General features: G+C 52.9%; 1 protein-coding gene across 1 annotated transcript; it reads left to right on the top strand.

The window, feature by feature from the left end:
* The first annotated feature begins 189 nt into the window (after positions 1-189).
* On the top strand, positions 190-23,769 carry USP31 (ubiquitin specific peptidase 31). The gene is made up of 16 exons (XM_056503493.1): positions 190-920; positions 9,955-10,092; positions 10,560-10,648; positions 11,512-11,604; positions 12,663-12,798; positions 13,301-13,445; positions 14,195-14,378; positions 14,850-14,961; positions 15,193-15,287; positions 15,813-15,890; positions 16,079-16,208; positions 17,443-17,562; positions 17,708-17,933; positions 18,309-18,467; positions 19,850-20,002; positions 20,966-23,769. The coding sequence occupies exons 1-16, from the start codon at positions 339-341 to the stop codon at positions 22,498-22,500; spliced, it is 3,975 nt and encodes a 1,324-aa protein (XP_056359468.1). The 5' UTR covers positions 190-338; the 3' UTR covers positions 22,501-23,769.
* Positions 23,770-24,236: the final 467 nt, after the last annotated feature.

The following is a 24,236-nucleotide window of genomic DNA, read 5'->3' as shown; positions in this document are numbered from 1 at the left end:
GGGGCGGGGTCTGGGCGGGGTCTGGGCGGGGTCTGGGCGGGGTCTGGGCGGGGTCTGGGCGGGGTCTGGGCGGGCCCGCCCCGCGCATGCCAGCACCGAAGATGGCGGCGCTGCGGCAGCGTCTGCCCGTCGCCAAGGTGGCGGCGCGGTCACGTGGCGGCGCGCCCCGCCCCGCCCGCTGATGGCGGCGCCGTGAGGCGGCGGAGCCGCGGCCCGACCCGGCCCGGCGGGATGCGGCGGCCGCCGGGCTGAGCTCCGGGCCGAGCGAGCGCCGGGCGGGCCGAGCTGCGAGCCCCGAGCCGAGCGCCGGGCGGGGATGCGCGCTGCGCCGCGCCGCCATGTCGCGGGTGAGCGGCCCCGGGCCGGCCGGCAGCGCCAAGGAGAAGCGCTCCTTCAGCAAGCGGCTTTTCCGCGGGCGGGCGGCGGGCGGCGGCGCGGGCTCGGCCCCGGCGGCCTCCCCGGCCCCGGCGCCGTCCGGGCGGTCGCTCGGCGGGTTCATGAGCCGCGTGCTGAAGACGCTCTCCACGCTCTCGCACTACAGCAGCGAGCCCGAGCCCCGCGGCGCGCTCGCCCCGCGCCTGCCCCCGCCGCAGGCCACGGGCGGCCTGGGCAGCTGCTTCCCGCCGGGCCCGCCGCGCAGCCCCGAGCCCCCGCCGCGCCCCGCCGCCGGCGCCGACCCCGTGCCCGGCGTGGCGGGGCTGCGCAACCACGGCAACACCTGCTTCATGAACGCCATCCTGCAGTGCCTCAGCAACACCGAGCTGTTCGCCGAGTTCCTGGCGCTGGAGCAGTTCCGCGGCGGGCCGCCCCCCGCCGACGGGCCGCCGCCCGCGCCCGGCGAGGTGACGGAGCAGCTGGCGCAGCTGGTGCGGGCGCTCTGGACGCTCGAGTACACCCCGCAGCACAGCCGCGACTTCAAGGTGAGCGCGGCCTCGTCCCGGGAGCGGCCCTGGGGGCGCGGTGCCGCCGTGCGGGGGTGGCTGGGGCTCTGCCGGTGCTGCCGTGCCTCACAACAGGTCCAGACGTGACACAGCGTGGCACCGCCGCACGGGCACCGCAGGCTGCCCCGGCCACCGGCTGTGGTGGCTGTGCTGGCACCGCTCCGAGCACCCACGCGGTGGGAAGAGCCCTCTGGCCCCGCCGGCTGCGTGCCGGTGTTTCTGGAGTGCTGTTCCTGCTGCCAGCATCCTTCCAGAGCGGCCGACCCTGGTCAAGGGACAGCGTTGGACACCCACAGCAGCACCCTGGGCATGGGACGGGCGCTGCCACTCTGCTCTTTGCTCACGGTGTTTGGTGCTGGTTGATGGCTCGGGATGGTTTTTATGGGTGAAAATACCCATTTTACTGTTTCTTTCCTCCACCGTGCTGCCATTAGGGAAGCTGCAACTGACTGTTGTTTGGGGGCTGTGAGTGTGCATGAAGGAGGCTGTGGAGAGCTGTTTTTTGTAGTGTGCTAACCAAGAGCTGGTGAATCTGGGCTGCTTTGGGGAGCGTGTTTCAGGAGTACCTGCCTGTACTCTCTTGCTCAGGCTCGCTCGTGTTTGGCCCGGGATGTTCTCCCAGCACAGCCCCTGTTCTGTGGTTCTGTCTGACTGCCCCTGCCCTGCCCGGGCCTCTCACCTGCCCCAGGAGCTGCTGGAGCAGAGGGCTTGGTCCTGTACTGGGGCTTAAAACAGGCTTAAAACAGGCTTAAAAAGCCTGCCATGGCTTTGGGTGAAACCAGGCACAATTGTGTTAAAAGTGCTCTAGGCCTACTTTGCCTCTTGGAATAGGGAGAAGTATTATTCCTGGCACAGAAAACTGGCTGTGTGAGAGGATCAGGGGGTGGGTGGTAGCTTCCACACTGTGACCTTAGAGACACCTAGGGGAAGTTTTAGGGGAATTTTTCTTGTGGATTGACTTGCAGAGCAGATGTTGAAATGCATAAAAATACAGCGAAAACATCATTGACACAGTCTTGCACTCTGCCTGCAGTTCAGCTGGGGTGCACAGCAAGTGGAGACTGGGGAGTTGGCTCTCCCTTGGTGCCTGCTGGATGCTGGGATGTCCTGGAGGGTCCTCTGATGTGGCAGTGGCCTTTGGCACCCTCAGTCATTTGGATGGAAGCGTGGCCAGAACCTTCTTCCCTTTGCTTCTCCTGTGCCTTTTGAGGCAGCTGCACCCACCCATCCCACAGCTGTGCTGGGGTATTCCCTGGACACCCTCCCTGGCTGTTTGCCTTCTCTTCCCTGCAGACCCTCCCTGTTTGCCCTCTCTTCCCTGCACACCCAGGCTGTTTGCCTTGGGGTGAAGGTGCCTGTGTTCTCTCAGCATGCCTGCCACAAGGCCCACGTGTGGCTCTGGTCTTTTCGGGAGAGGTTTTTATGGGGGAGGCTTGGAAAGCTGATCACTCAGTGAATCTGGTGTTGGCAGTACCAGGGGGACTCACCTCCACCTGTCACTGCTCCTGAGGTGCTGTGGCAGGAGAAGAAATCATGGCTTTCTCCAGAGTAATAGCAGGAAGAAAGGTTGTGAAAGCAGGATTGTCTTCTGACAGTGGAACTGATAAAGGGAGAGCTGCTCCTTTTCTAGGCCAGGCTCTGCTGTGGGAGCAGGGCTGGGATACAGAGACAGCAGGAGGAAGAGCAGCAGGGCCAGGGATTAAATGAAGGCCGTGTTCTGAGGCTGTTGATAGCAGAACTTTGCTGTTTGCAGGCGTGGCTGACAGTAAGCCAGTGCTGCACTGCTTTGGATGAAGCTGGAGCCCATCCATCTCCTACCTGCTGGGTCCCTGGAGGTTTTAAAAAGCCTCTTGCTGAAGGGAATCTGGTCCCAGTTGATCCAGTTCAGCGCTGCATGGTGCCAGCAGCCTGGGTGCTGCTGCAGGACTGTGTCATTGTGTCAAGTGCTGCTCCCCTATGGGTCAGTTACATCTAATATGAAATTAATGTTTCTGGAGACAGTTAAGTCGCCTGAACCTGCTATTAAATTCAGTTTTAATTAAACTTTTTCTCAGCAGCAGATTTGCAGTTCATTTACAGATGTAAACAATGGGACAATGGGCTTAGATTGGAGAAAGGCAAAGATTGGCGTTTTCATTCTGGAAACTGCAGCTTCTCCCCAAAACAAGGAAAACATCCCCTCAGCTTGTTCTGCTTAGAGGGTGGAGCATTCCTGGTCTCTCTAGGTATAATTGTTTTTAAGGGTGGCAAGTATTTTCACTGGGTAATTTTGGGCTTTCCCTCTAGCAGTAATAGCCACTGACAGCAATAATTATTTGATAGGCAAAAGGCTCTTTTTTCAGCATGTTGGTTTTTTTTCTCTTTTTCCTCTTTTGGCACCAAATGGGCAAAGGCACTTCCTAATTCCTAAATACTTCTCTGCAGGTGCTAAGTGTAATTTAGGATAAAAGATAAGACTTATTTTCTTGCTCACTCTTATATCTGTAGGCTTCTCTCTTGGAAGAGAGGAAATTATTTTCAAGGGAGCATGTCTTAAACTCCTCATGGACAGGGGCCTTTGAAAGGATGTTTTTTGGAATGCTTTTTATCCCCAGCTGGTTTTCCTTGGTAGTGTTTTCTCTCTTTTTAGGTCGGTCTTCAGGAAATAACCCATGTCACGGGTCTCAGAATGATGTAGCTGCTGAAACCAAGGAAAATGCAGCTCAGGCAACTGGTTTGTGATAAATGGTTCATTTTGTAGTTGCAGGTTGAGGGGAGAGCCTGGCAGAGAGGGGAGGTTGGGAGTGCTGCAGAGCAGGAAGGTGGGGCTGCAGGAGGCTGAGGGAGGAGAAGGGCTGTGGGGACTGGATGAGAGGTGGAAGCAGAAGGGTTTGGTCCTGGGTTGGAAACAGAAGAGGAGCACCAAGGCAGAGCTGGTGCTCCCTGGGTCTCTCTGCTGTGGGTGCCTTTCCCGTTGCTCCTGTGCTCCCCTGCTGTTTGCTTTAACAGTCCTTCTCTTCCCATTGCTCCGTGGGTTTTGTTTTCCTGCCCAAACAAAGCTGCTGCTTTCATACAATATTGCAGCCTGTGCTTCCTCTTTCCCCTTTGTGATGGTGTGACAGTGGTGACAAACATCTATTGTCTAAGCAGGGCTTTGGGCTTGTTTTTTTGCAGGGAGCTGTCCCCTCCTGCCTGCTGAGTTCCTGGGAGTGTCAGACAGGGAGGACAGAGCCCCCTTTGTGTGGGAATGGTCTGCAGCACTTGGAGGTCACAATGGGGGTCGTCAGCAAGAAGGATTTTGGGTTAAACTAATTGGGCTTGAAAAATTATGTTCTTATGCAAATCCTTTGCCTTCTGTGGAGTGTGGGTCTTATGTGAGTGATGAGGCTCTTTCAGTTTTGAGACTTGCTTTGGGGCTCTGAGGCAGTTGTACACTGAAGCACACAATGTTTAACAAGACCCTTTGCACAGCAGGGCTGGGATTGCATTTCTTGTCCTGCAAGAAAATGGCCTTGGCTGTGACCTGCAGCATGTTAAGCAAATACAGCAACAGTCACCATAATCAGTTGGGTTGGAGTGTCAGAATTGGATCTGAACCCAGAATGAATCCCTGTTGGTAGAGCAGGGATTATTGTGCCAGGTTAGAAGTGCTGCTTCCTTTTTGTTTATTTGTTTTTAGACTTGTATTTGGTGTGAGATTTCCATGTAGCTGTTTGAAACTCATTTCAAGCTGTTTTGGGAATGCCTTTGGTGCAAATATCTCACTTTGGGACAAGCAGTCTGCCAGCTGTGTTGGGCACTTCTTTGGGAGTTAATCACTAACTCCTGAGTTGTGGAGGAACTCCTGGGAGTGTTTTCATGGTCAGATCTTTGCCTCCTGTTGAAGGTGCAGTGAGAGCAGTTCTTGGGGGAGCTGCTGGGGCAGTGTGGGTGTCAGAGCCTTCAGTCATGCTCACAGAGCTGTCAGCCCCAGGCTCTTCTGCTCACCAGAGCCCTTGTGCCTTGCTAATGGGGCCAGTGATGTGTCAGATGTGATCTCCTGGATTGTATTTAATTGTCTTGCTCTCTGCCTAGCACAGGATCAGTTATTTTATTCAGGATAGGGTCAACTGCTTATTCCTAAAATATTTCTGCAGAGAGCAAACTGTCCTCCCTCTGCACAGAGGGATGGAAGAAAGGGGCATGAAAGAATAAATGTGAGACCCTTCACCCTCACTGGGATGAAAAAGATCTGGCAGTCTTGCCACCTTACACCCTTTTTAAAAAAATGTTCATTATCAATAAGATATAAGTCCATTATTGCATGTATGGTTTGTTTTGCTTATTTTTTTTGCCTATTTTCCCTTACAGTTGCTTTACTTGCTTTCTACACACATAGTGTTAAACCCCCTGGGAAGAGTTTCCTGCAGCAGACCTGGTTGCCTTAAGGCAGCTGTCTGCCTTACCTGTGAAATCCAAATGCTTTCTGGGGATTTCTGTTATGCTTCAAACTTTGGTCTGAGTGCAGCACAAAGCTGGGGGGCTGAGGCTGAGCAGCAGAGTCCAGGAGTCAGATGTGCTTTGCTGAGGGATCTCTGCTAGAGGGGGCAGCAGAAGTGTGGTGTGGGTGCCCCTCCCCAGAGCAGAGGGTTGGCTGAGGCAGGAGGAGAGACCCCAGAGTGGAACAGCTCTGCTGCTCCTCTGCCAAGTCACCCTGGGGCTTGGCAGGACCCTCTGTGAGGCTGGAAGGACAAGTGAACATCATTGCCAAGGTGTATTTTCTGTCTTCTGAGCTTCCAGGTTCTTATTTCCATGCTGCTTGTGCAAAATGAAGTATTTGTGGTGCCTCTGGTGTCGTGGTGAAAGTGAGAACTGTGTGGTGCCTGGCAGCCCGTGGAAGCAGTGAGGGGGATGCATTGGGTCTGTGTTGCTCAGTGCTTTGTGCATGGCCACACTTGATTGGAGTGATGCCATTCTTCCTGCCATTTGGGCAAAGCCCTGCTTAATGAACTTGTTTTGCATATGGTTATGTCACTGAAGTGAATATTTGTTGTAAAGTGCAAGGGGAGGCTGCTCAGAGCAGTGATGATGGGATCCCCCACCTCAGTTTGTGTCTGACTTGGGACCTGAAGCCAAGGCTGGGGAGAGGTGCAGGTGTGCAGCTGGAGCTGCTTCATGTCCATCCCCTGTGCCATCCCCTGATAGTCCTTCACTGAGCTGCTTCATGTTTGTGGCTTTCTTCTGCTCCTCAGTCCCTTATTCCTTTGAATCCCACCTGTTGCTCTGCTAGTGTAGCAGGAAAACAAGTTCTTGCTGAACAATATGGGATTTCTGCTCTTCATAAGGGTGAGTTCTCCTGGCAACCACACTGATTCCTGGCAGTGCCTTCTGGCAGCCAGAGCTGCACTCCTGGGAAGCCTGGAGAGGAGTGTGCCAGCTGGGGAATGCACAGCCACAGCTCTCCTCTGAGTCCGTGCACACACTGCAGCCTGGCTCCATCATCTGCACAAACTTCACTCCTTATGTGTTGAAGGAAGGTTAATGAGGATTAACAGGCTTCAGCCTGGAAGGGTGAGAGTAGCTGCTGGCATGAGAGGTGTTAGACAGGGGCTGGTGTGGTGATGCTTCTTGTCTGGGCTTGTTAAACGTGCTGCAGAATCCCTCTGGTGCTGCTGTGCTGCTCCCTGTGGTCCCCTCTGGGCTTTGTTTCCTGAAGTATTCTGAGGGCTGTGCTTGTTCCCCTGTGTGCTGCACAGGGTGGGTCTGTCTGGGGACAGGGGTGCCCATGGAGCTGCCATGTCCCATGGGGTGCTGCCCCTGGGTGCCCACAGAGCAGGAGGAGTGTTTGTGCTGCCTGGCTGCTCTGACAGACCTCCTGTCATCCAGGCTCCCTGTTTGGTGCCTGTGGTCAGGCCAGTCCACAGCAATCTCTCCTGCCCCTGAGAGAAGGGGCTCCTTTCTGAGCCCTGAACCACACTGCTGGCTGGGTGCTGGTCTCCCCAGAAAAGAACATCTCCAGAGAGGGACAGGTGCTGTCTGTGTGTGAGCACAATTCAGGTAAGCAGTTGTCTGCTGTAGAACTTACTCAAAGGCAAAACTGTGGTTGTGGGCTTAAAAAAGAGAAATGATGTGGTTGAGCATAACCCACTGTTCTACAGAAGATAAAGAACAGGCTTTCTTTCCTGTGCATGTGTGTCATTGGGTCAGGTCTCTAATGAGCTGACTTGATCTGTTCATGTGCAAAATCCCACAGTTGTTTCCTAGCAGGGCCACACTGGAAAATAGCAGGCCAGCATTTTTCCTCTAGTTGTCTTTGTGATCTGGAGCAATAATAGCAGCAAAGAAGAGGCCAGTAGTTCAGCTCTGTTTTGATCTATTTATTGCATCTCTTTAGAGCAATAGATGAATTATTATTAAACTTTCAGTGGCCTGGTAAAAATGATAATGTGTCTTTGCTGTAAATCTCCTTTTTGGACAGGCAGGGACTGATATGGTTGCAGGGTGCTTGCATTAGAGGTACATAAGTGGGATTGATAGGAAATTCTGATTTTCCCCCTTATCTCTTTGGATGGAGCCACTTCATTCAGGGTGTCTGTGTGCCCCTGCATGCACATCTGGTGGAAGGGAGGATCCACCCACCTCCTGCCAGGTTCACAGGGGCTGAGCTGAGCAAAGGGCTGGAGGTGCTGTGCATCCTGGAAGATGTTGGGAGGCAGTGTCAGGGTCCATGGCCACTCCTGGTGCCTCAGCTGAAACAGCTGCACTGGGATTGTTCTGGAGTCATTCTTAATTCCCTGTGGTGCTGGATGGAAGCTGGTCAGATATGCCAACTCTGCTTACAGGAGAGCCAGATTAGGGGCAGAGGATTAACTGCTCTTGGGGCTTGGTAAATGTGGTGGTTTTCATGTGTTTTTAAAGCATTTGCTTCCTAACTCTGTATCTGAATCCAGTTACAATTGCTGTTATATTACTGTAGGACCAGCAAAATGTGGTCTTGTCTTAAGTGATCAGCAAAAGAGGAATAAAAGTTTAGGGTTATGGCAAAGGCAAGAAACCTTCGGCTGGGCTGGCAGGGCAGACTTGGAAAGTAAAAGTGGAGAGGTGCTGGGTGGCCAGTGCTCAGTGATGAGGTTCTTGCTCATTTGTCTGCTTTGCCTGTCAGATGTTCCTGGAGCTGTTGAGGAATGGCCAGTGTGGCTGCTGAGAGGCTGCAGTCCCCCATCCATAGCCCAGGGCTGTGGGGAGCCCCCCATGCTGCTCTGCCTGCTGCCCTGAGCCCAGCAGGGACTGGGACAGGAGGTGTGTGGGGCTGTGCTTGGTGCTGACCCATCAGCCTGGGGATGTGCATTCAGGAGTTCCTGGTGTTTGTGTCAGTTGTTAAATTGTTTATTTGACCTCTGTCTCTCTCAGATTTAATCGTGTCCCTCAGCACTGCCTGTTCTGACTGTGTGTCCATTGTTCCCCTCCACACCCTGCATGTCTGGGAGGAGGGCACACAGCATTCCCTGCAGCAGCAGCCCCAGGGGTTTGGGCAGCATTGGACCCAGTTGTAGCAGCACTGGCAGGAGTGTGAGTGGGGCTGGGAGCATGCTGCTGCTGCTGGAGTGTTTGTTTAGCAGAGCCTCTTGTGAGGAAGTTGCATCTGATATTCTGTAGTGCTTCCTGAATCACTTCCAACATCTTGTGATGTGTCTCCACAGGCAGCTCTTTATCCTTAGTCCACTCAGGCTGCAAGTGTTGAGAAAAGCAGAGCAATTATCATGGAGATGCTTCTGAGCTGAGCAGTGACACAGATTCAGAGCAAGGCACGTGACTGCTGTGCATCCCTGGTTCTGTGGTACAGACTGGCTGCTCTCCTGGGACACACATCAGGAAAAGCCAGGGAGGCTGTGCACTGATGTGCTGAGCCTCTGGGGAGGAGCAGTAACAAACAATAGCCTGGATTCCCAAAGCCCTTATGTTTCTGTACATTGGACACCAAGCAGAGGTGCTGGGGTCACAGCAGTGTGGCACAGAGTGTTGGCTGGGGACCACTCCCATGCTTCAAGCTGTGTGCGCATATTTTATGTGGGAGGCTGCTGGTCCCTGCACAGCAAGGCCAGTAAAACTGCTGTCAGAAGGGCTGCACATATGTAATGGAGGCAGATTATTTCTGTTTTCCATTATTTTGCAGCCTTGAGACAGGTGGGCAGATTACAGAGCACAGAGAGTATATCAGTTTATCAGTCCTTTCCTGCCTCTTTCATCACCACCCCCCTCCCTGGTGACCCCATTTTCAGAGGGATAAAGCGAGCAACCCAACCTCATTTCTCAAATCTGTTGCAAAGTCTGATTAGAGGAGTGGAGGAGCTCTGGCACGAGGCACGTGTGCAGCCTCTGCAGCCCTCCCAGCCATCCTTGCCCTGTAGGTGCTGTCTGCCCTCTGCCAGTGCCCCTGTCCCCCCTCAGTGGAGGGGATCCCTCTCTCAGTAAGTCAGAGTGCTGTGTGAGCAGCTTTGCTCTCTGCAGGTGTGCCAAGGATGTATTTGCAGCACTGCCTGGCACAGGTGCTGCTCCAGCACTGCTTGTCTGGCATGCTGTGGTTCCTTGTGTGCAGGGAAAGCTGCACCTGCCTGGCTGGGATGGCCATTGAAGAGAGTTCAGGATGAGCAGGTTATGCATGGTGGTTCTTGCTGTCCAGTGGGAAGAATCCCACGGTGGCCTGTACTGCTCCTGTGCTTGACAGAGTGCTGATGGGAAGTAATTCTACTCTCCCTGCATCATGATGACCAGACTGTAGAAGCCTCTGTGATTTAGATGTCCTCATCCTGGCTGAGTCCTGGAATATAGACCTAGATTAGCACTGGACACCTGCATCAAGGTTTTGGGAAATGTGTGACCTCACCCAGCTGCAGTGGCAGGACAGTGCATGCGCATTAGGAGATGAAATTCTTCTTTGCTTCAGCTTGAACAAGCAGAAGATTTGTGAGGGCAGCTGTGTCAGGGGCTGTGAGGCAGGGCAGGTGATGGGATGCCTCAGGCCAGCATCAGCTGTGGCTGCACTGTCTCCTCCCAGAACATCGTGTCCAAGAACGCGATGCAGTACCGCGGCAACGCCCAGCACGATGCCCAGGAGTTCCTGCTCTGGCTCCTCGACAGGGTGCACGAGGATCTCAACAACGTGGTCAATTCTGGTGGCATGCCTCCACTCAAGGTAAGGGACTCTGCTGGGAGACTGTGGGAGGCTGGCTTTGCACACAGGCTTTCCTTTGAAAGTAGCTCTCGCGTTAGTTCTCCCCACTGATCTTCAGTAGTTCAGATGGAACAAAAGCTCAGCTTAAAATAATGCTTGTGTCTGCCCTGGGGGTGTAACCAGCTGTTCCACTGCTCCCTGGCAAGTGCTCCCTGGGGCACTTGTGTTTGGGTGGCCCTGCAGTAGCCAGGAGGTGTTACTGGGGCGGCCAGACCCTGTCAGGTGTGAGCCCTGTGCCCTGCCGTGGCCGCCTCTCCTTCCTGATGCCCACCCCTTGGAGCAGAGTGTGCTTGGGAGTTAAAAATGCTTGTGGCATTTTCCTGTGCTTTTGGCTAAGGAAGGCAGAATTTGACTGGTGTTCTGGAGCCACCTGCTTGGTGCAGCCACCACACCTGGGTGTGCCTCAAGGGTTTGTTCCTCTCTTTTAGCCACCTCTGGAGGATGATGTGCTGCTTGAGGGCCCAGCCTTTCCCATCAGTAGCACTTTTGTGCAGGAACTCTTTCAAGCCCAGTACAGGTATGGTATTCTGTAGATTTGAATGTATGGGTGACCCCAGTATAATTCTAAACTAACACTAGCTCCCAGTGCAGTTGGGACTGGTGTCACTGTGTTAACAGCTGGTTCTGAAGTCTTGCTGAACTAAGACCTTGCTCTAGAGGAAAGAGAGAATTTCACTGCTTCAGATTTGGTATATTCTGTGTAAATCTGCAGTATGTACCACTACAGCTGTTCCTGTGCATCCTGAAAGTGAGTCAGTGCTTCATGAGCAAAGGCTCAGGGAAGCCTGGTGCTATGGGGACTGAGAGGGAGGAGCCCATGGCAGGATCTAGAGGTGCCTGGGAGTTAGGGATCCCCAGTGTGTGCAGAGTGCTTGTCATCTGGCACTTGGGAGTTCTGAGCTGAAGTTAGTACTGTCCCTTCAGGGCTTTCCCTCGAGTTTACCTACTTTCTCAGGAGAGAGCTTTCTAATTTCAGAGCTATTGGAAGAGAGCAGCTGAATCACCAGTGTTCCTTGATGCCTTGTGCCTGTACTGCAAGAATTCTAATTGCTGGGCTTTCTCCCCAGTATTTGCCAGCTTTTCCTTTGTAAAGGAGAAACCTTAAGCCTGGTCTAAGACACAAAGCCATTGTAAGGTGCAGATTGATTCTGAATGAGAATGGAGTTTTGGAGAAGGAGAATGGAGCTTTTCCTGTGGAAGGGCTGTGTGCACCCCAGTGCTGGCTGTCTCTGCCGCTGTCCTGTCACTTCAGCTTTCTCCAAACACAAACCCTTCCAGGGTTTCCTGTTGGATCTGCTGGTGGTGAATGTGGGGTTTGGTGGTTTATACATTCCCAGTGAAGTGAGCTGTGACTGTGCCCTGTTGTCCTGTTTGTCCCAGGTCCTCCCTGACGTGCCCCCATTGCCAGAAGCAGAGCAACACCTTTGACCCTTTCCTGTGCATCTCGCTGCCGATCCCCCTGCCCCACACTCGGTATGGAGCTGTCCTCAGGGTAACCTTCACTCTTCATGCATGTCCTGCTGCTGGACAATATCAGCAACATTTCTGATAAGCCATTAAAGAAGGTAGATAGGACCATGTGGAGATTTAATGTTTTGTTTTGCTGATAAAATGGAAAATTGAGCCTTTCACTTGTTTCAGAAAGGCCTATCCATCCTATAGAATTAATTTTGGGAGAAAAAGTCTTTGCTTCATATAACCAAGATATCTTTCTTTTCACTTGATTAATAGCATTTTAAAATTAAAAAAGGGAAAAGGATGAAACACACTTTGGTATTTTTTAGAACAGCCTTAATGATCACTCAAATTTATAAAAATTGAAGCTAAAATCTTTCCTGCAGAATGTTTTGCTTTTTTGAGAGATGGCTGATGCAAATAAAGGAAAAAAGCTTCAGGGGAGGAAAAAAGTCCAGGTAAAGTGTTTGAAGTGAAGATAGAGATGCACAGCAAAACTACCTGTGGTATAAACAAACTCCTTCACCTGGTGTTTGCATCCATAAAACGTGTGTAGGTTCCAGAAGCAATGGAACAGTGTGATGACAGGGCAGGTTAAACGTTGCTCTGGAAATCCCTGCTTCACCACTGGGTGGAGGCTGAGTGGCTGTGCAGGGAAGGTGTCCCCTCCCTCCTGTCTCCCCAGCAGTGCTGCTGGAGGCAGGATTGAGGGCTGAGGCACAGCCCATTCCCAGTAGCAGCTCTCTGAGTGCTTCAGGGTGCTTACACTGACTGTCCCAAGCTTCATACAGAATCCCTGTTGGAAAACTGATTGCCTTCTCATAGACAGTTTTGGTTTTAACTCTGTGGGCCTTTTTTGAGGTGTTCTGCCTGTAGGAGCTGGTAGGACCAGGCCATGCAGTGAGAAAGGAGTCTGTAAATCAAACAGCCTTGTCTGGCTGCAGCCGAGGGCACCTGCAGTGCGAGGTGGATGTGGGCAGTCAGGAGGGCCCTGTGCCTGCTGGGCAGCCTGGGTGTGCCCAGGCTGGGCTGAGGCTGCTGCAGGCAGTGCCCAGCAGTGCCCCTGCTCTCCACAGGCCCCTGTACGTGACCGTGGTGTACCAGGGCAAGTGCTCGCACTGCATGCGCATCGGCGTGGCCGTGCCCGTCGCCGGCACGGTGGCCAGGCTCAGGGAGGCCGTCTCCTCGGAAACCAAGATCCCCACCGAGCAGGTAAGGGCCTGGGCTGCTCACCTGGGTGCCCTCCCGCACTGGGAGGGACAGTGCAGGCTTTTGTCCCTTGTTGGGTGTGGAGAAATTGGAATTTGCCTGCCATGGTTGAACAGGGGAGCAAGGAAGGGGTGGAAATCTGGATCGTGCTTTTCCCTGTGCATTGGCTGCTTGAATCCTTGTGGTGGGATAGCCCTCAGTGGTGTGCCTGACCCCATGGAGATCTGTGCATGCTGGCAGTGAGACAGCCACTGGGCACCTACAGCCAGTTCCTCTGGGGGAAGAGCTTCAGGAAAGCTGTTAAATTCCACAAAAACCTCTCCATATGTTGCTTTTACCCCAGCTTCTCATTTATGGCTGTCCTTTTCCCTGTTCCTTGCTCCTGGCTGGTGACAGGATGTCTTGAGGAGTGCCATCCCTTAGCAGGAAAATCGCAGCTGGGAGGTGGGGCACTGAGCTGAAACAGGGTGTTTTGATGGTTGTGGTGTGCCCCTGCTGCCTGCAGATCGTGCTGACAGAGATGTACTACGATGGCTTCCATCGCTCCTTCTGCGACACCGACGACCTGGACACCATCCACGAGAGCGACTGCATCTTTGCCTTTGAGACCCCAGAGACCTTCAGGCCTGAGGGCATCCTCAGTCAGAGAGGTGAGTCAGTAACTGCTTAATGCCCACCTCAGTGACTGTTGAGGGAGGTTTGTGAGAAAAGAATGAGTCCCACAAGCTGTTGATGTTCTGGGGTATTGATTTCAGCTCTGACTTTGTCCAGGCTCATTGCAGAAGATTTAATAGTGTTGTCAGCTGGGAGGTTATCAAGCAGCATTGTACACTTCTTTCTGCCTCTTCTTGGGGCTGATGCTGCAGGCCAGGCTGGCTTAATGTGAAATCTCTTGTCAGGCTTAATTTAAAGACCTGCTAGAGACCAGATGAAGCCACTGAAATTGTGTTATTTAAAATCAGATTGCTAGTGATGAATAAACAGTCTCAGGAATGAACAAACACTTTCTCTTTCCAAGCTCCAACTCCTCGGCCTCTGCATGTCCCCTCAGTGAGAGGGAATCATGGTGTCCTGGGCAGATGGAGTGTAATCAAAGGTGAATTTTATTATTGAAAGTAACAAGTTGAGTTCCTGGCACTTCAGTTTTTTCTTGTGGGCAGTGAGAGCTGAGAGTGCCTGTACAACCTGCTGTGAAAAATCAGATAGGGAGCACTTGCATGTAATGTCCTTCTCTAAAGAAGCAGTCACTGTGAAGGGTAGTTGCTCTTTGAAGCCTTTATACAAGTGATGAAAATGCTCCTGATTCCATACTGACCTGCTCCTCTGTAGCCCGAGGGGGGCATGAGGGCACTAAAGGCAAATGACATAATGAAATGTTTCCTTTCTCCTAATTTTTCAGGAATACATGTGAACAATAACCTGAATAACTTGAAATGTGGCACTGAGCACTCCCGAACAATAGCTTACTCTCAAGGAACGGTGAAGTCTGGAAAACTGGAACAGTCCTGTCCTAAACTAGCAGCAAATAACAAGATTGTCTTGCTGGTGTGTAACAGAGCGTGCACTGGACAGCAGAGCAAAAGGTGACTGGCAGCAGCATGCTTGGAGCTCCTCTTCTGGCTGCTCCCTAAGCTGAGCTGGATTTTACTCTCCTGTAGCACAGGCTGCAGGTGAAGGAGTGCAGCTTGCATCCCTAGCTCACATCAGGTGCTAAAGAACATGTTGATCAAAAAGCATTAATGGATGCAGCAAAGTATTTCTAATTTTGGTGAACTTAAAGTATACTGTAAAGGAGCAGATGCAGCCCAGCTGGGAGAATATACCAGCTTTGTCTGGTTTGAGAGCAGCATGTTTGACCAGACCCTGTTATGGGTGTGAGTTTTAAATTGGGGCGAAAATGAGGGGAGGGAGAGAAGTGAGAAACAACCATGGCAAAGGCATTTGTGTCAGCTGGAGCCTGAGAACTGAAACTTCACAAAGCTTCACATGAAGTTCTCCCAGGTAGTTTGGGGATCATCTTTTAATTGTTCCTCAAATGCTTCTCCTTCCCATAGGTTTGGCTTGCCATTTGTGTTGCACTTGGAAAAAACAATTGCTTGGGATATTCTGCAGAAGGAAATACTGGAGAAGATGCAGTATTTCCTGCGGCCTGCAGCCTGCTTGCAGGTGAGAGATGTTCTCTCTGGTCTCCAGGGAGGAGCTCTGGATGCACAGGCTCCACTGCTGTAGGTCAGCTCTGTCAGCTCATTGGCACAGGCATGTGTGAGACCTTGTGCATTTGTTTTCTCCTGTCAGACATGTTCTAGGGTGAAGTGTTTGTCAGGCAGTGTGAGAGCAGTTTGCACGAGGGCAGGTGGGGTGGGAGGCACTGAGCTGCTCCCTTTGTCTCTGCTGCAGGTTTGCCCGTTCAGCTTGCGAGTGGTCAGTGTTGTGGGCATCACATATTTGCTACCTCAGGAGGAGAGACCCCTCTGCCACCCAACAGTGGAAAGGTGAGCTGTCCCTCAGTGCTGGGTGCTTCCCAGGACTGGAGAGAGGTGTGTTAGCTGGGAACTCAGTGATAACCATGCAGAAATGAGCAGTCCTGCTGTGTGTGGATGTGTGGAATGGACTGCAGAGCAGGGAAATGAGGGAGCATCCTCAGGAAGCTGTGTGAGAATACCTCAGTTGTATGTCGTGCCATCTGGAGTCTGTCCTCCCTGGAAATGGAGAACAGAATGGAAATATTACTCCCACTATTTTAAATTTTTTCTTGTGTCTGTTATTCTTTGAAATGTTGGTAAATGCCTGTTCTGGAACAGGTGTCTGCTGCCTTACAGAACTCCCATACATGGGTGAAGGCATTTACCAGCTCTGCCAAGTGTTTTGCTGTGTGAATTCCTTTTACTCCTTTGCAAACTTGAGTTGTGGGAGTGGAGGAAGGATGGAGGGTTTGTGCAGAGAAATTACATGCATGTAAAGATAATGTGGACTTTGGATTGAAAGATGCCCTGACCTGTGTCTGCTCCTCTCTGCAGGGCATTGAAATCATGCGGACAGGGGGGAACTGCTCATGTGAAACTAGTGGTAGAATGGGACAAAGAAACTAAAGATTAGTAAGTATGAAGTGAAAAACCTTAAACTGTGTTCACCTCACAATTGCTGCTGGCAGCTTGCTTGTGTGAGCTGTGCATCCTTCAGCAAACATGAGACTGCTCAGACTCCAGCTGTGCCAGCCCCTGTCTGCAGGCCAGCCTGGGGAGCAAGGGGATGTGCTGCTAAATGTGGTGTCTGTCTGATGCAGCTTGTTTGTGAATACAGAAGAGGAATATATTCCAGACTCTGAAAGTGTCCGCCAGCAGAGAGAGCTTCATCATCAACCTCAGACCTGCACTTTATCTCAGTGTTTCCAACTGTACACCAAAGAGGAACAGGTACCTACACACTGTCTACTCTGGCTTGTTCCCATGCTGCAGGAACTCCCTCACTCCAGAGCAGCTCCTTTCTGCTAACATTGATTCCTTGTGACAGGAGAACAGATTTGTACCACCAGACTGTTTATCTGTGCTGCTAAGGGAGCTTGTCTGCAGAGGGAAGGTTGTGGGAGGTCTTGCTGCTGGGTTCTTTGCTGCCCAGATATTGATACAAGAACTTAGTCCTTCTTTGGCTATTTCCTTCTGTGAAATATTATAAATATGATAAAGGACAGTGTGGCTTCATGGGAGTGCCCTGGAGCAGTTGTGTTTGAGCAGGGCTGGGGTGGGCTCAGGCAGCACAGTGACCACTGAGCTCAGTTCTGCAGGAAAATGGCTGCTCCCCTGCCCTGCCTCTGCTCCTTGTGTGAGGCTGAGGAGAAGGAGTGATGGTGTGCACAGGCAGGCTGGAGAGGGCTCTGGCCTGGTCCCTGGCACATGGAAGCCATCTGAATTCCTGTAGGACTCTCCAATCTGCTGTGCAAAGGGCTTGTCTGGAGGAAGTCTTTGGACACAGGACTGAGCTGTAGTAATTTAGGAGCCTCTCCTGTTGGTTCTTTCAGAGGTGGAGGAAGAGTTGTTTGGCAGCTTAAATCTCAGTGGCTGCTGAGTTCTCAGAGCACTGGGCTGTGGAGGGAGGCTTGAGGGACAGGGAGAGTTTTCATTGTGTAACTGTGCTGCTGGGACTGCAGAGGAAGAGGGTTCCCAGAGGGCAGTGAGGTATCAGAGGCGACATCCAAAGTACACCTTTCTTCTTTCTGTTCTGATTTTTTTCTGCTTTTTTTCCCTGCTTTTTTTTCCTACTGCTGTGTTTGTTTTTTTTTTGTTTTGTTTTGGTTTTTTTTGAGAATACTTTCCAGGCTGCCAAGCCTGCCTGCTTTTTGCCTTGGTTTTTCCTTTTCCTTCTCCACTTCCAAGGCACTGGCCTTTATGAGGTGCAAAAAGTGCTCTGCACAGCAGCTCTGGCTGGGTTCTGCCTTGCAGGAAGTGCCTTCTGAATGAGGCACACGCCTCTGTCACTTTGAGAAGCATCATTGGGAGCCCTGCATTTCCAGAGAGCTTGATAAATGCTGGAGGGAGATGAGGCACAGGAGTCGGTGTCTGCCCTGGGCTTGGGGCAGCAGAGGAGCAGTGGTGTGGTGCAGGCTGCCTTGGAATTTGGAAACCAGTACCCACCCCTGTGTATTCCTTGCAGCTTGCCCCAGATGATGCGTGGCGATGCCCACACTGCAAGCAGCTGCAGCAGGGGAGCATCACACTGAGCCTCTGGACCTTGCCTGATGTTCTCATCATACATCTCAAAAGGTTTAGGCAGGTAAGCATGCCTGTAGTGTTGCTGGGGCACTGCTGTGTGATGAGTAACTCCTCTCTTTAGAAGCAGCCACTCTGCCCTGGCTGTTCCTCTCCTGGGCTGTTCCCAGCCCTTGGTCTCTGCAGCTCATGCTCTGCTCTGTGCACAGGAAGGAGACCGAAGGATGAAACTTCAGAACATGGTTAAATTTCCCTTGAGTGGCTTGGACATGACCCCCCACGTTGTGAAGCGCAGCCAGAGCAGCTGGAGCCTGCCCTCCCACTGGTCACCTTGGAGGAAGCCATATGGCCTTGGCAGAGATCCTGAGGACTACATCTATGACCTGTATGCTGTCTGCAACCACCATGGCACCATGCAAGGGGGACACTATACAGGCAAGTGTGCTGCTGTGCTATCTGTGGTGGAGCCTTTCACAAGGAAACTGGTTCTGTTTCTGTATGGAGTCAGGAAGGGAGTCACTGGGAGCATGTCACAATTTACAGAAACTGAAGTGAATGGAGCCACACCCGATGTTCTGTTCTGAGGGGTAATGTTGGACAAAGAAAGTCCTGAAGTGTAAGCTGTTTATTTTGTTCTGGCAGCCTCAGGCTTCCATCTTGCCAGTCAGGCTGGAAGATGATGCAAGAATAAATCTGTTCCTCACATTGTCCTCCGAGCCCATCGTAGCAGATGAGTTATGTTGAATATCATACAGCAAACTTGTGAGCAGTAGGAGTGAGGAAGTCTAACAGTAATGTATTATTTCTTAGCATATTGCAAGAATTCTGTTGATGGCCAGTGGTACTGCTTTGATGACAGTGAAGTTCAGCAGCTTTCTGAAAGTGAAGTGTGCAAGCAGACAGCTTACATCCTGTTCTACCAGCGGCGCACAGCCATCCCCTCCTGGTCTGCCAACAGCTCTGTGGCAGGTAAGCCCTGCTGCCACTTCCAGGGGTGGCTCTGAGTTGTCTTTCATGGATAGTTTGTCCTTCTGGAGCATTTTCTACCCTGCTCTGCTTAAACCTGACTCTTGTGTCCCAGAGCTCAGCGAGACTTGGCTGTGTTAGAGGCCATGGGAACTTTCCACCTCCTCTGCTGAGGCAGTTTTGGCAGGGAGGCTGTGGAGATGGGGAAGCCCCTGTGCTCCCACAGGTGACTGCTCAGAGCTGCCCTTGTGCAGGACCAAATTGTGGCTGCTCCTTCCCTGTGGCAGCACTCTCAGTCCCAAGGGGGCACTAGTACTGCACGTGTTGGTGGAATCCAGGCTGAGCTGTGGGCAGCTGCAGGCTTGGTGACCTGCCCCTGGAAAAAAAAGAGATTTTTGTGGTGTTGGGGTGGCAGCTGAAATGCCACCACTGCCTGCATGCTGGTATTGACAGCACACTGGGACAAGTGCGATTCTGTCTTACTCTTATGGAGCATTTATGGTCAGAACAAAGCCCCACTCCCTTGGCAGTGCCTGGTTCTGGGGCCGTGCAGTGTCTGTCAGAAACAGCGCAGAGCTGTGCAGTGCAGAGCAGTGCAGGGCACAGCAGTGCACTGCTGTGCTGCACAGGGCAGTGCAGGGCAGAGCTGCACAGGGCAGTGCAGGGCAGTACAGAGCAGTGCAGGGCACAGCAGGGCAGAGCTGTGCAGGGCAGTACAGAGCAGTGCAGAGCAGTGCTGTGCAGGGCAGGGGGCAGCACAGAGCAGTGCAGGACAGTGCAGTGCAGAGCAGCACAGGGCTGCGCAGGGCAGTGTAGGACAGCGCAGGGCAGGGCAGTGCAGAGCAGCGCAGGGCAGTGCAGAGCAGCACAGGGCTGTGCAGGGCAGTGTAGGGCAGTGCAGTGCAGAGCAGCGCAGGGCTGTGCAGGGCAGTGTAGGACAGTGCAGGGCAGTGCAGAGCAGCACAGGGCTGTGCAGGGCAGTGTAGGACAGGGCAGGGCTGTGCAGGGCAGTGTAGGACAGTGCAGGGCAGGGCAGTGCAGAGCAGCACAGGGCTGCGCAGGGCAGTGTAGGGCAGTGCAGAGCAGCGCAGGGCAGTGTAGGACAGTGCAGGGCAGGGCAGTGCAGAGCAGCACAGGGCAGTGTAGGACAGCGCAGGGAAGGGCAGTGCAGAGCAGCGCAGGGCTGTGCAGGGCAGTGCAGAGCAGCACAGGGCAGTGCAGAGCAGCGCAGGGCTGTGCAGGGCAGTGCAGAGCAGCACAGGGCAGTGCAGAGCAGCGCAGGGCAGTGTAGGACAGTGCAGAGCAGCACAGGGCTGCGCAGGGCAGTGCCAGCCCCCTGGCCTGTGTGCTGTGTGTGCAGTGCTGACGTGCCCTTGTCCCTGCAGGCTCCACGAGCTCGTCGCTGTGCGAGCACTGGCTCAGCCGCCTCCCGGGCAGCAAGCAGCCCAGCGTGGCCTCGGCCGCCTCCTCGCGCCGCACCTCGCTCGCCTCGCTCTCCGAGTCCGTGGAGCTCGCTGGGGAGCGCAGTGAAGATGATGGTGTGTACACTCTGGGGGGCTGCCTGTCCTTCTGTTGCAGGATCCTTGTTAAACAGCCTCAAAATCTGTGCTTCCCCCAGCAGCTGAGAGAGGCAGGAGCTGGCTCGGTAGGAGCACGGGTGGGCTTTTGTCTCATGTGGAAGGTTGGAGGAGAGCAGGGCTGGAACCTTAAGCAGCCTTTCAAAGAAAGCAAATGCCATCAACAAAACCTCTCTGTCAGGAACTGCTTGTGTTTGTGTTCTCTCTGGGTCTCACTGCACCACCTTTGCAGCCTGGCTGACACAGAGCTGACAGATTTAGCATAGGCACTAATTGCCTGCTGCTGGATGGTCCCAGGGAGGGAGGGAGGTGCAAATTCACTCATGTGCACAAGTTATTGTTCAGTTCCTGGCTCTGCCTGGTTCCTCCACACTTTGCCTTGTAACTTTTGACAATGTGGAGCATTATGGGTCAGTCAGCATTTGGAATCTGGCGTGGAGATGTCCATGCAGCAGTTCTGTGACAGGTGTCAGGTCTGGCTATAAAAGTCACACTTCTAAAATACTTATATTTTGTGTTTCTAAATATAATTCCATCACTTGATCTGGAGGTAGGAATCCTACTTTGCCTTTCACAGAATGCTCTGGGAAGTATTCTGTAATACAGAATCATAATCCTAACTGGTGATCTTGCCAGTTTCAAGGACTTTTGAGGTGCAAACCTTGTGTTTGATCTGCTGCTCAGGGATGAGAGAAGGATCTGGGTTATCAGTTAGAGGCTTCAGAGAGTTACTCCTGGGTGACCCCTAGCAAATAACAGTTGTTGGACACCTCATTCAGCTTTTGTGCAAGAAGCTGTGCCTGCAGCCTGCATGGACAGACACACAGTGCTGTGTGTATGGGCTGCTTGGCTCTCCTGGGGAACTGTGGATGTGTGGGGTAAACCTTGGCTTTCCCCTGACACTGTCACTGGTTTTCTCTGCAGGAGGATTTTCAACTCGACCATTTGTAAGGAGTGTGCAGCGTCAGAGCTTGTCATCCAGATCCTCTGTCACCAGTCCACTGGCAGTGAGTGAAAATGGTGTCAGGCCCTCGTGGTCACTCTCTGCAAAGCTGCAGTTCCGCTCCAACTCCCCATCGCGCTTCTCTGGAGATTCCCCAGTACATACCTCTGCTTCCACTCTGGAGAAGATTGGGGAAGCTGCTGATGACAAAGTCTCCACCTCGTGCTTTGGCAGCCTGAGGAATCTCTCCAGCAGCTACTTGGAGCCGTGTGACAGTCGGCGGGAGCACAGGACAGCCCGCAGAGCCCCTCTGGCCGTCATGGAGGGGGCGTTCAGGGAAGAGTCCGTGGTAAGGACATCTAGCTCAGACCTTTCTGATGGCTATGGGAAAAGCTCTGTGCAGCCAGACAGGAACCACCCTGCTCTGGACCCTTTTGATAACAACAATCAGATCGCCTTTGTTGACCAGAGTGATTCTGTGGACAGCTCCCCAGTGAAGGAGGTGAAAGCCCCAGCTGGGACAGGGCTGGCTGCAGAGAAGGCACGTGACACCCCCAAGAAGGGTCACAGCTCCAAAGGAGCTTCTGAGCCAGACAAAAGTTTGAGGAAGGGAAGGACAGTCTTAGCTCCCCAAGAGACCAAAGTGTCTCACTCTTCTCCTCCACTGAAGAGTTCTCAGAAAGCTTCCCGCTCTAGGAGTAAGGCGGACTCTTCCAGGGTCAGCGGGCGACACGGGTCTCCTGCTCCCTCTCAGGCTAGGAAGGACCACAGCACGAAGCCCCTGGAGGCATCTGTCCCATCAGCTCAGCAGAAGCAGAAGTCAGGTTCTCCATCCTCCACAGCTGCCAAGAAAGGCCCATCAGGCTCATTGACTAAGGGCTCCTCCTCTGGGAAGAGCCGGCCTTCGGAGCGCAGCCTGAGCAGGGAGGGCTCCAAGGTCAGCCTGGGCTCGGACAAAGCCAGCGTGACCAGCAGCTCCAGGACGAGCTCGCCTCGCATCAGCCACTCGCGGAGCGACAGCAGGGCCGCGGACAGCAGGCACGTGCGCAGCTCCTCCATGGCCAGCCTGCGCTCCCCCGGCGCCGCCGCGCGCGCCGGCCTCAAGCGCGACAGCAAGTCCGAGGAGAAGGGCCTGTCCTTCTTCAAATCTGCCTTGAGGCAGAAGGAGACGCGGCGCTCGGCAGACCTGGGCAAGACAACGATGCTGTCCAAAAAGGCAGGCGGTGTCGGTTCCAAGTCAGGCAGTAAAAACCTGCTGGAGGACAAACCAGAGAAAGGTGGTGTCCCACCAGCCTCTCAAACCAATGCCAACATCACTACGAAAGAAAAACTTCTCTCAAAAGATGCCACATCTAACAAACATTCTCTGCTATCCAGTCGCAAGTCCAAGTCTTCCCAGCTCGATCCCGGAGTCCAGTCTCCTCCTTGCAGTGGCAAGCAGTCTGCTGACAGGCCACTGAAAAAGTTACCTTCCAGCATGCAGGTGTCTGTACGGCCTTCTCTGGAACCTCAGTGAAATGCTGCAATCCAGGTGTCTTTTCTTCTGCTGAGAAGCTAATTTATTCTGAGCTCTTGTTTTTTGTTCATGTGCCTAATGTATGTTTTGAGGAGAAGTTAACTGCGAGTTGTTAAAGCGCCTTTGATTCTGCCATCAAACCAAATAGCCACAGGCAGCCAGCACTGGTGCAAGTAGCCTAGCTGGAGTCATTGTTGAACATGAATGCAGCTGTCCCATGGCACTTGTACAGGAGTCTCTGTGGAAAGTGCCACAGCTTTCTTCAGATCTGAGAGTGGGAACCCGAGCCCGCCTGTACTGACACTGGTGTGCTGTGTAGAGCTGTGAACTGATATTCCTTTGGGCTTGTTCTGTGGGCTGTGTCCACACTGGTGTATGGCCTTGTTCTGAGCTGTGGAGTGTGCGAAGGAAACGGGAGAGCCTGTTGCTTCTTTCTGCTCTCAACTCTCTGTCCCTGCTCCCCTCCATTTCCAAGCTTTCTAAAGGGCAATATTTCAACACTAATGTTGTTTCTCAGGTATATACCCAGCAGTATAGGAGGGACTAGCATTAGTGACAGACAGAAAGGTACCTGTGTGTCTGTGTAACAGATTTCATTTTTGCATTCCAAGAGCAGGAAGTTTGAAATGGAACCTGCAGTTTTTGTTGCTGTGTCTATGAAGAGTTTTGCTTTATCCATATCAAAAGCAACCTCTGCCCTGTCCTGTTTAACTACTTCTGAAATGCTCTGCTGAACAACAGAAGAAATCCCTGGGCAGCAGCTGCTGGCCAGCTCATCCTGTGGGAGCAGTGCTATGGGAGAGTCATGTCCACACACCTGGATGGCCATGATGCTGCCAGGATGTTCAGACTCCTGGGAAGCATTTCCTAATGTGCTCAGACCCTTATCATAGTGGTGTAATTAAGCCTCCATTATCTCTAGGGGTGAAGTTCAGATCAAGTGTCATGCTGCCCTCTCTGAGCATGCTTTGACAGGCCCCTCTGTGTGGGCTGGAGGGGCTGTACCCAAACCTCCAGGGCAGTTTCCTGTTCCTGGCATGCTCATCCCCTCCCCATGGGTCTGGCTGCCACATGTCCCTCAGTGGAAGGTTCCCCTTCTTGTTTGGATGACAGCCTCCATCAGGGTCAAAACACTACATCTGCTGATGTCTTTGTTTACATGCCCTTCTTACAGGGGAGACTCCTCAAGTTCTGTAAGGTTCCTCTTAAGGTGGATTTCTGAAGTCCTTTTACATATATGTGGTGTAATCATTTTTTTTTTTTTAATTCCATGAGATGTGCTGTACATCCTTTATGTGCACAGCCTGTGGTGTAGACTGTGACAAGCTGGGCAGTGTGCTGGCCATGCTCTCTGCTGAGCAAGGTCTGTGCCTGTCCAGTCCCATGGCAGAGCTTCTCTGGGCATAACCTGGGGCCAGGGACTGTGTGCTGTCCCATCAGACTGAGCCCATAACAGACTGGCCTGCAGGCAGCCTGCCCCTGGTCTGCTTGGGCTCCTTGCTGCTCTGAGATCAAATTTCTGCTCATACACACCTGCAGCAAGCATGGGAGGGAAGGGCTGGGGATGGCTGGGTCCTCAGGGTGTGTGGGGCTGAGCTGGGGGTGCCCCTGAGCTGCAGTCAGTGTGTGGGGCTGAGCTGGGGGTGCCCCTGAGCTGCAGTCAGTGTGTGGGGCTGAGCTGGGAGTGCCCCTGAGCTGCAGTCAGTGTGTGGGGCTGAGCTGGGGGTGTCCCTGAG

This window comes from Oenanthe melanoleuca, chromosome 14 (assembly GCF_029582105.1).
Source record: "Oenanthe melanoleuca isolate GR-GAL-2019-014 chromosome 14, OMel1.0, whole genome shotgun sequence".
NCBI classification, from domain to species: Eukaryota; Metazoa; Chordata; class Aves; order Passeriformes; family Muscicapidae; genus Oenanthe; species Oenanthe melanoleuca.
Note: the sequence above shows the minus strand (reverse complement) of the source record. Positions and strands in the feature narration are given on the sequence as shown.

Bases quoted from the DNA above. Each gene is read 5' to 3' on its own strand.
- USP31 (XM_056503493.1), top strand. From the start codon at position 339: ATGTCGCGGGTGAGCGGCCCCGGGCCGGCCGGCAGCGCCAAGGAGAAG. The intron at 14,379-14,849 runs GTGACTGGCAGC...TCCTTCCCATAG, and splicing joins ACTGGACAGCAGAGCAAAAG to GTTTGGCTTGCCATTTGTGT. The intron at 16,209-17,442 runs GTACCTACACAC...TATTCCTTGCAG, and splicing joins TGTACACCAAAGAGGAACAG to CTTGCCCCAGATGATGCGTG.